Below are 9328 nucleotides of genomic sequence, written 5' to 3' on the forward strand. Positions count from 1 at the left end.
GACGCCTATACCCGCCCGCCGGATCCCCACCCCTTTAAATCCCGGGTTGGTTCGTTAAACGCCCTCCTTTCCCTGCTTCATTTCAAATTTTCGACCGTTGAAACTGAAGCGTTTAGTGTCATCGGTAAAACCAGAAACATTTCTCTTCCTGATCTCTCTCTCTCTCTCATGATCTCACCGAATGTAGCACCATGATAGACGAAACCTATGAATTCTGTGCACCGAAATTCTTCGATTTCATCAATGGAGAATCTGAAGAAGACGTTCGTAGAGCTGAGCTATGGTTCGAAACCACCCTAAGCTATGGTCCCTCCCGTATGTTCTTGTTTCTTCTTTCATTTTATCTAATTAGGGTTCAGAAAAAGTAAAGGAAAGAAAAACTTCATTTCTTGAACTCCTGTGTTTTTTTAGTGTTTAGGGTTCTGAAATTCTTCCTTTAGGGCTTCAATAATTTCTACTAACTTATTTCTGATTTTAGTCTTCAAGTGTAAAATATGTTACTTGAAGAGTTTTTATTTGCAAACGAAAATTTTAGGGTTTTGATGGTTTGTCTTGCAGCTTTCATGCCAAGAATCAAGACTGAACGATCTGAACCTATTCCTATTAGTATAATAGATTTCAGTAATTCGGATGATCTGCCATCAAAGGTAGGAGTAATATCTAAAGTTTCAGTAATTCCGATAATCAATTTATCTCACATAAATTTTTTGTTTGATGATTTTGAAATGGAGAATGTTGTTCTTTCCTTATTGTAATTGCAGCTTGAAGGATCATCAAATTGCACAAATGAATCTACTACTACTACTGTTGAAAACACTTTGGCAGGAGAAGGGGAAACTTCTAATAGGATTCAGCTTGAACCTGTCATTTCAGAAGCAAGGCTGGAAGAAGAAGAAGCCGGGTCGAAAGGAGAATCGAATAAGAGTAATATGGAAGAGGTACAAGACCCAAATCCTCTCTTTATCTTTATCTCACTTGGTGTATCAAAGACCCAATCCTTTCTTTATTATGGTTCTTAGATTTTTGTAACGAACAAGTCGTTCTTCATGTTTCTGCTGCCAAGCAGCTTTGTGAAGATAAGAATTGTGTGAGCAGTGAAGATAAAGAAAGGTAGCTTTCTTTACCCTAGATTGTGTTTTTTTTCTTGACTAGTTTATACTTACGGGGTGGTAGGATTTGAAGTGATATTGAATCTAGTCCATGTTGATTGCAGTGTTTCAACTGGAAAAGTTTGTGAAAATGCTTTAGTTTCATCTGTTAATAGCTTCCAAGGTAGGGTTGTCTGAACTCTGATGTTGTGATTACATGTTTCCCTTTTAGGACTCCTCTCTAGGTTTTATTTTTATTCTTGTATGGGTCTCAAGTATTACGTTAACAGGAACAAAAGCTTGCACACCAAATCCACAGAAGGTCGTTAAGAAACAAAATTTGTTGCTTACAAACTCAAAGAAGAATCAAACAGCTAAAAGAATAGCAAGTTTGGTTAGAAATCCGTCAGTTTTGAAGCCAAAAATTCAGTCTCAATTATCCCAAGTGAAAGGGAAGAAATCAAATAACCAAACCCAAATGTCTCATGTTAAAGGTGTAAAACCTGCAAGCGCGAGAAGGTTAGTTTCAATTGATTGGCTTCGTTTATTTTTTTAGCTTTATGGTAAATGCTGATAATCACTTCTAATATCTTAATTATTGGATTTTAATTCAATTTTTTCTAGTATCAAAACTGTGAAAAATGCAACCACGGCTCCAGAATTTGCCCAAGAAAATCAAGCAATCAAGCGACAAAAGCTGGAAGAAGGAAGGCCTAGACAGGTACTTGATGGAGTTCCTAGTTTTCTTTTTTCTTCTCAAATTCACTTCTGGGTTCTTGTTTCAGCGTATGTGGGTTTAACTTGCGTTTCTATTTCAGATTTTGAACATCCATCCCCCGAACTTACCGCACAAATCCAGGCTGGGCTTAGGTAGTAGGTCCCCGTCAACCGGCAAAACCCATAAAGAGGACAGAAAGGTTCGCAAACCAGCAGCTCCTTTCATTTCAACGGCAGAATTAGTGAAGAGATTTCAGTCTAGCACAAGAGACACAGGATCCACTCGCACTTATAATTCTCTTTCACACGTAAAATAAATGAACCCTTTCTATATTGAATTGCATTTGCTTTCTTTTAATCAGAACCTGAAAAGTTAAGCTTCTATAGCTTTGTTGGTTCGCTATTATGTTTTTCCAGGATGATGATGCTCCTGTTCTTCAGAAGAAGCAAAAACTCACTCTGACAAGGCCCATGGATCCTGCACTTGAAACAGCGCAACGTATCCGTACTATTAGAGTGAAGAGCTCTGCTGAGCTTGAGGAAGAGATGATGGCAAATATCCCAAAATTTAAGGCCCGACCAATAAATAAAAAGGTCTATTCTATTTTACTTGTATTATTTACTTCTGATTCTTGGTAATCGACATTCTTTAACATAATTTTTGCTCTTATATAGATCTTTGAAGCTCCTACCTTGCCTGCATTGCCCAGAACAACCCCTAAACTACCAGAGTTTCAGGTACGATAAGTTTCTTTCTGAAAGCTTCACTGATTTCTAAATGTCTCTTCGACCGTAAATAGATTCTGATTTCTTCAGGAATTCCATTTGAAAACAATGGAGAGGGCTAATCAATATGCTGAAACTTCAACAGTTGCATCATCTACTGAATTTTTGTACCAGGTTAATCATTATGTTGTTTGCTCACCAATTCGCAACTGATTTGTCTTTCTCATAGCTTGTTGACATTAGAAAATTGTTTAATGTTTCTTAACAGAAACAGTGGGATCCAAGTAAACTAACTGAACCCAAGGCTCCTCGTCTCGAAACATCTCTACGAGCACGCCCACCAAAGTAAGTTGCATTTCAGTTTGTAGTCTTAGTCCAAATAAAATTTGTTTTAGTATTACCAACTTTATGCTTAATTTCCATCGTGTTGTTTATACAGAGTTAAAAGCACCCAAGAGCTAGAGCGGGAAATTTTGGAAAAGATTCCAAAATTCAAGGCTAGGCCTCTTAATAAGACGGTCAGTTTTCTTTCTCTAAGTTTATGATTTTGATACTGCAGGCAACATTTTATTTTACTATAATGATCAAAATTATTATTATGTAGATTTTTGAGAGTAAAGGTGCCTTGGGTATATCACGTAATTCAAAGCACAATGTGACGAAACCTCAGGAATTCCATTTTGCCACAGACAAAAGGATTCCTCCAAGGAAACCAGTTTCTGACTTATTTGACAAGGTAAAACCGAAATGGAAAAGATAAGTTGTCATTACTTCATTGTACGTGTATATTGATTTGTATTAGTTATTTGTAGGTTTATATTGAAATTTAATCTTTCACAGCTCTCCTTGATATCTGAACCTTTCCATGACAAGCGCCAATATCCAAGGATCACAACACCGGATCCATTCCATCTCCACACAGAGGTGTGTAATTTAATTAGTTTCACTGAAATATGTATTTCAGTTGAGGAACCAACAGATGTCAAACTCAAACTGTTTTTCTTGTATATGTTATGACTGAAAAGACGAAACATTTTGATGAGCAATATGATTTAACTTAAATTTTGGGGAAAGTAGCGAAATAGAAGAAGAAATGCAGCTAAATTAATCATACATTTTATTGAAATATGACTCTTCAGTTTCATTTTCATATTCGAATTATAGGTATCCATTGAACAATGAAATTCTTGGACATTTCTATAACGTAGTTCAAATGTTTCTGATTTGCTTTCTGCTAATACACTTTTTTCATAGGAGCGTGGAGCAGATAAAGAGAGAAAATTCGTCGGGGAAGTGTTACAAATACAATATGAAGAGGAGAAGAAAGCCAGGATTTCAAAGGCTACGCCATATCCATATACTACCGACTACCCCGTGGTAAAGAATTAATACTTCTTCGGTTTTGGATTAGAGAGTTTCCCATTTATGTCCCTAACATATGTATTTGCTCTTGTGAAGATACCACCAAAGCCCGATCCCAAGAAATCTACCAAGCCTGAGCCTTTTCAATTGGAGAGTCGACTTCGTCATGAAGAAGAATTACAAAAGGAAACTGAAGAAAGGCGGAGAATGGAGAAAAAAGAAGCTCAAATGAGGATCTTTAAAGCACAGCCAATTATGAGAGAGTAAGCTTCAAAAATTGACACGAATCTATAAATTTGAATGAACCAAATGAGTAATATGAACTAAGTATCTTTTTCGTAATGCTAGGGATCCTATTCCAGTTCCTGAGAAGGAAAGGAAACCTCTCACCGAGGTTCAGAAGTTTGAACTCCATGTGGATCACCGAGCTGTTCCTAGAGCTGATTTTGATAAGAAGGTAATTTTCATTTCATCCCTCTCTTCGATGTCAAGATGTTCAAAATGCATAATAGATTGGAACCTCGAAATCGTCTAATATTTATGTATTTACTTGATTTTTTGCAGATCAAGGATAAACAAATGACATATAAGAGATATAGGGAAGAGTCTGAATCTGCTAAAATGGTAAAGTGTGAATCATTCGAATGGAGAAATTGTTTTTCGTTTCAAATTACAAACTTTTTGTTTCATTCCTAATTTTTACTCTAAAGCTGGAGAGATTCTTCTTTATTGTTGCAGATGGAAGAAGAAAAAGCAATGAAGCAATTGAGACGAACAATGGTTCCACATGCAAGACCACTTCCAAAGTTTGATAATCCCTTCCTTCCACAAAAGTATGCAATTCCACTTTAATCTCCCAACCCACCATTATATGCACATATGCATTACTTTTTCTTGTGTATTAATTACTGATTGATTTGATGTCGGGAAAAAACAGATCTACAAAGGAAACCACGAAACCGAGATCACCGAGACTGCGAGTGGTTCAGAGGAAAGAGAAAAGTAGAACAACATTTGGAGTTGCTACTAGTGCTGCTGCATCGAAAATGAGATAATGTTTGGGGCATGTTTTTGTATGATTTGTTCAAGTACTCTTGAACCTCATCCTCATCATGTCACTATTATAGTTATTTTCCACTGAGTGTGAATTGTTATGTTTTTTTTTTAGATGATAGAAGAAGATATTACGAAAACTCTAAAATTGATCTGTTAATACTGCTACATAGTGATGAAACTTTACTTGTATATTGAGAGAGTAATTGTTTTTTATCAACTTCAACAAGAACAGAGGATGTACAATGTGTATGTCTATTATGTTTATCAAGTTCTCTCAAAGCAAAAGCATCAAGTTTGTAAGCGAATCACCAAAGGACCTTCGGCGAAGGTTAATAATTTTAGAACCGATGAATACAAAATGAAGTGCATCGCTTTTACAAATAGTACGCGAAAAAACATTAGATGGTTATTATTAAAAGAAGGGAAACCGTAGTTAAAACCTCCAATAAATTTGTCTCCCCCTACTTTTTCATTCAAGTGCATAATTTTCGTATCTTCTAATTAGAAGATTAATTATTTGGGAGATTTTATAGGGTCCCCTCATTTTGTTAAAAGGCCTCCCCTCAGTGATAATTTAGCAAGTAAAACGGTTCATGGGGAGGCCTTTTAGATTAGAAGATACGAAAAATGATAAATTGAGTTGGTAAGAAGATACGAAAATCTATTGAAGATTTGCCCGTAAAGAGAAAATGTGATCATACGGTCAAACCTATTTTAGTAAGTCGCGAAGGGTAGTTAAAAAAGTCGTAACAACAGAATTTAATCAACTCTTAATCATCTCACTTAAATTTGAAAGACAAAGATAAAATCAGCCCCCTCCAATATTTCTTCTCCATGTTGGCGGGGGTTTCTGCCAAACTACCGTTGCGGACTACGCTTAAATCTTTTTTAAATGTTTTTCTCTCTACTCTCTCTTCTATAAGCACCGGGCCAAATGATTGTAAGTGGGCAGGCATGTCATGGACTCGGGTCAATGATCATTGACCCAAATTCTCTATTAGCACCCGACAACTGACGTTCCGTTTTATCATCATTCAACGGAGGCATTAAGGTTAAGTCATTTGGCCCGGTGCTTTCAGATTGAGACAGTATCAATAGAGAAAAGAGTTGTTGGACCCAGGGACGGATCCAGGATTTTCACTTATGGGGTGCGGATTTATATACCTAAATAATTTTTTTTTTACAAACACAATAATTAATAAAATATTTATATTCATTAATTATATTAATACATCAACGATTACAAACGCAATTGACCTCTACGAGAGTTCATATTTTGAAATGTTCGCATAATCGACTCATTGTCAATTTCACTAAAAATTTCTTTTTCAATAAAGACTACTAAACTATCATTTAGCCACGCATCACTCATCCTGTTTCTTAAGCGTGTTTTAACTAGCTTCATTGCTGAAAAAGTTCTTTCAACAGAGGCCGTTGCAACCGGCAAAGTCAGTGCTAAAGTGATAAGCAAATAAACTAGATGATATGCTTTATCCCTCTTAGTTTCCACCAATGTTCTGGCAAGAGCTCCAATTCCATCTAAATGTGAGAAACCATCATTGTGCCTCTTATCGTAAATGTAATTATCAAGCTGAGAACTTAGTAGCATAGTGTCAAGACTACTAAAATCTGACGGATAAAATTCAGCAAGACGCATCAACTTACTTTTGTCGAAAAGAGCAAAACCTCTAGATGGACTCAAACATGCCATACAACGGAGCAACTCCGTATTCTTCTCAGTGAAACGAGCATTTAATTCTTGAAGTTGCATATCAATAACGGTATTGAAAATCTCCACTTGATAGTGATACAAGTTTGTAATTTGTTGTGCATTCCTTCTGCTTCTCCCTTGAACTATGTACGAACCATTAAGATCAACAACTTCAATATTATGTTTTTCACAAAAAGTACAAACATTCCAGACCAACGATGACCACTCATGGTCTCGTACATATTGGATTCTAGATTTTGATGACTCAACAAAATCCATTGCAGTCACAATATCTTGGTCTTTTCTTTGTAGTACTTGTGACAATTCATTTGTTATTCCCAACAAAAGCTTCATCAAATGTAAACAAAATACGAACTCAAAAGTTTGCATCTTGGATAACAAATCTATTGCTTCCCTTTTTTTATCCGCTCCAACAGAATGTGTAGCAATAACTTCAAGGACGTCCATCACAGTACTGAACATGAAAGGTTCTAACAAAGATGCCAAATTGTTATAGTGGGAACCCCAACGAGTAGCTCCAGATCGCCTAAGACTTGTTTCTTGATTTAAACCTTGTCCAGTTATAAGGTCTCCGAGTTCATTTGCTTCTATTTTTTTGTTTTTTTGTATAATGTTAAGCATACTTTGTCGCTTGCACAATCCTCCAATAACATTAATCATTTGCCCGACTAAATGGAAAAGTAAGTTCATACTCACATGATTATCCGCTAGTGATACCAAACAAAGTTGCAGCTGATGAGCAAAGCAGTGGACATAATAAGCACGTGGATTTTATATAGGTTAGTAGTTAAATTGATTATATTTTAAAAAAATAAAACTAAATTGGGGGGCAGCTAGGTTCGAACCCATGTCACATGGGTTCCCAATGCTAAAGGGCTTGCCATCTCTACCATCAGGCCATTCTCCAACTCTGTTAGAACAATGCACGGTCATTTACATATACTTAAAAGCACAGGCACTTCAGAAATAAAACTTAAAATGTAGGTACTGGGTTTCGAACTCATGACCTTCATGTCAAGGGCACTTGAATCCCGTACTTTAACCATTACGCCAGAGTCTTCTTCATGTCATCTGAACACATCGTTATATACATATGCACATATACTTACATCTATATAAAAAAAGATTACTACTACTACTATTTTTTTTCGGGAGGATCCTGGGGGTGCGGGTTGGACTTGGACCCCGTGCTAATAGAGCCGCCCGCTTATAGCCATTTACCCTGTGGTTGGGGAAGCAACGCTCATTTCAGTCTTATTTATTTATAAAGTAGTAGGTCACATATCTCTGTCAATCCCATTAACTTCAATGATCCATATGGGTCCTATTTCCATTTTTTATGAAAAGAAAAGAACAATCTTTGTATCATATAAAGACAGTTGTCAACTATCCACAAAAATATCTATCTCATTCCTCTATTCAGAGTTTTCATCCTTATCCAACACGTCATTTTTTTAACTTTAATAATTTTACATTTTCTTTTACAGTAATACATCAACAAGTCTACGTGATCCTTCTTTTTGGACTTCCACTTGAATCGTTTGAGAGAAAAACAAGAATTTCTTTCTTCGTGACTGAATATGTGAGAGGAAAAATAAATCTTTATTTCTCTCACAGTCCGTTCAAATAGGAGACCAGAGGACGGATTGAATATACTTTTTGTTTTCTAATTTTGTTCTCCTCTAACATCTCTTGTTCCGAAGGATATAAACACAAATATGTTTGCACTACACATTGATAAACCTTCACATTTTTTCTCCGCTTAATCTAACGGTTTAGCTTCATATGGCAGTCTTGAAGGATTACGAGATGTAGGATATAAACACAAATAAGTTTACAGTAAGCATTCACACGAAAATGTTTCAACCATCCAAAAATGTTTGTGGAAATCAGTTTGTAACCAGTTGGACAGTTGGATTTCACATCATTTTCTCTTTGTTGACGAGTGAGATTGCAAATTGTCCCTATGATGGGTTTCATGCCAACTTCATATTAAGTTTTTCAGTGGTTATATCACGATTGGGTACGAAAGTGATGCTCGTCAGGAAAACCTTTTTTTTCCAAAGAAAAAGAATGATAACGTAGACAACAAATGTGATTGTTTTTGTGAGATTTGGGTCGCTACATTTAGACTATTTTTCTTTACTGTAGTCAAATGTGTAATTTATATCTTGTAGAGAATGTAATATTTTTTTGTCGTACATAATTGTGAGTCGGGCTAACCTACTAACGTGTCTACCTCCCCCAACACCCTTCTCCTGTCGAAAATCACAACCTTCTCCTTTCAAAAATCACAAAATTGTTTAGAGATTGAATTTATATAATGATGGAACAAAAATCCACATTAGAAGAGATGTGAGTCATAACTTATTATAAGTGTAGTCTAACTATAAAAATAGTATCACATAGGTATGTGACATAAAGGCTTTCAACAAAAAAAAAAAATGTGACATAAAGGCCTTTCATATATTAAAAATAATTTCCTTAACAAAAAAAATATATATATATTAAAAATAATAATAATAATATCAAGACTCAAATTTTGAGTTTTTTAATATATACATGTTATAGGATGGTGCAGACCAGCCTTCTGGGTTGCTAGTGATACTATCCGCTTTAAAACACCTGGATCTCACAATTTTAAAAT

The 9328-nt window shown here is 35.7% G+C and overlaps 2 protein-coding genes across 2 annotated transcripts; both read left to right on the plus strand.

Annotated features, from left to right (window-relative positions):
• Positions 1-13: 13 nt before the first annotated feature.
• LOC147542159 (uncharacterized) lies at positions 14-1038 on the plus strand. Its single transcript, XM_086673225.1, has 3 exons — positions 14-315; positions 559-647; positions 762-1038. Exons 1-3 carry the CDS (start codon positions 192-194, stop codon positions 1017-1019), a joined length of 471 nt encoding a protein of 156 aa, XP_086529351.1. The 5' UTR covers positions 14-191; the 3' UTR covers positions 1020-1038.
• A 5-nt stretch (positions 1039-1043) lies between these two features.
• LOC147542160 (protein TPX2-like) lies at positions 1044-5166 on the plus strand. Its single transcript, XM_086673224.1, has 18 exons — positions 1044-1110; positions 1214-1272; positions 1379-1607; positions 1713-1809; positions 1907-2113; positions 2223-2399; positions 2481-2543; positions 2622-2705; positions 2800-2876; positions 2971-3049; positions 3136-3267; positions 3372-3455; positions 3786-3908; positions 3990-4156; positions 4242-4350; positions 4458-4517; positions 4632-4726; positions 4831-5166. The coding sequence occupies exons 3-18, from the start codon at positions 1567-1569 to the stop codon at positions 4946-4948; spliced, it is 1713 nt and encodes a 570-aa protein (XP_086529350.1). The 5' UTR covers positions 1044-1110; positions 1214-1272; positions 1379-1566; the 3' UTR covers positions 4949-5166.
• The last annotated feature ends 4162 nt before the right edge of the window (positions 5167-9328 follow it).

This window comes from Eschscholzia californica, unplaced genomic scaffold, assembly GCF_041429995.1.
Source record: "Eschscholzia californica isolate CP2 unplaced genomic scaffold, dmEscCali1.0.p SCAF_4, whole genome shotgun sequence".
NCBI lineage: Eukaryota > Viridiplantae > Streptophyta > Magnoliopsida > Ranunculales > Papaveraceae > Eschscholzia > Eschscholzia californica.

What these genes read in the sequence shown, in the direction of transcription:
- LOC147542160 (XM_086673224.1), top strand. Translation starts at nt 1,567, where the DNA reads ATGTCTCATGTTAAAGGTGTAAAACCTGCAAGCGCGAGAAG. An exon ending in AAACCTGCAAGCGCGAGAAG is followed by an intron (nt 1,608 to 1,712) that starts GTTAGTTTCAAT and finishes AATTTTTTCTAG; the next exon opens with TATCAAAACTGTGAAAAATG. An exon ending in GAGCTGATTTTGATAAGAAG is followed by an intron (nt 4,351 to 4,457) that starts GTAATTTTCATT and finishes GATTTTTTGCAG; the next exon opens with ATCAAGGATAAACAAATGAC.
- LOC147542159 (XM_086673225.1), top strand. Translation starts at nt 192, where the DNA reads ATGATAGACGAAACCTATGAATTCTGTGCACCGAAATTCTTCGATTTC. An exon ending in CCTAAGCTATGGTCCCTCCC is followed by an intron (nt 316 to 558) that starts GTATGTTCTTGT and finishes TTTGTCTTGCAG; the next exon opens with CTTTCATGCCAAGAATCAAG. An exon ending in CGGATGATCTGCCATCAAAG is followed by an intron (nt 648 to 761) that starts GTAGGAGTAATA and finishes TTGTAATTGCAG; the next exon opens with CTTGAAGGATCATCAAATTG.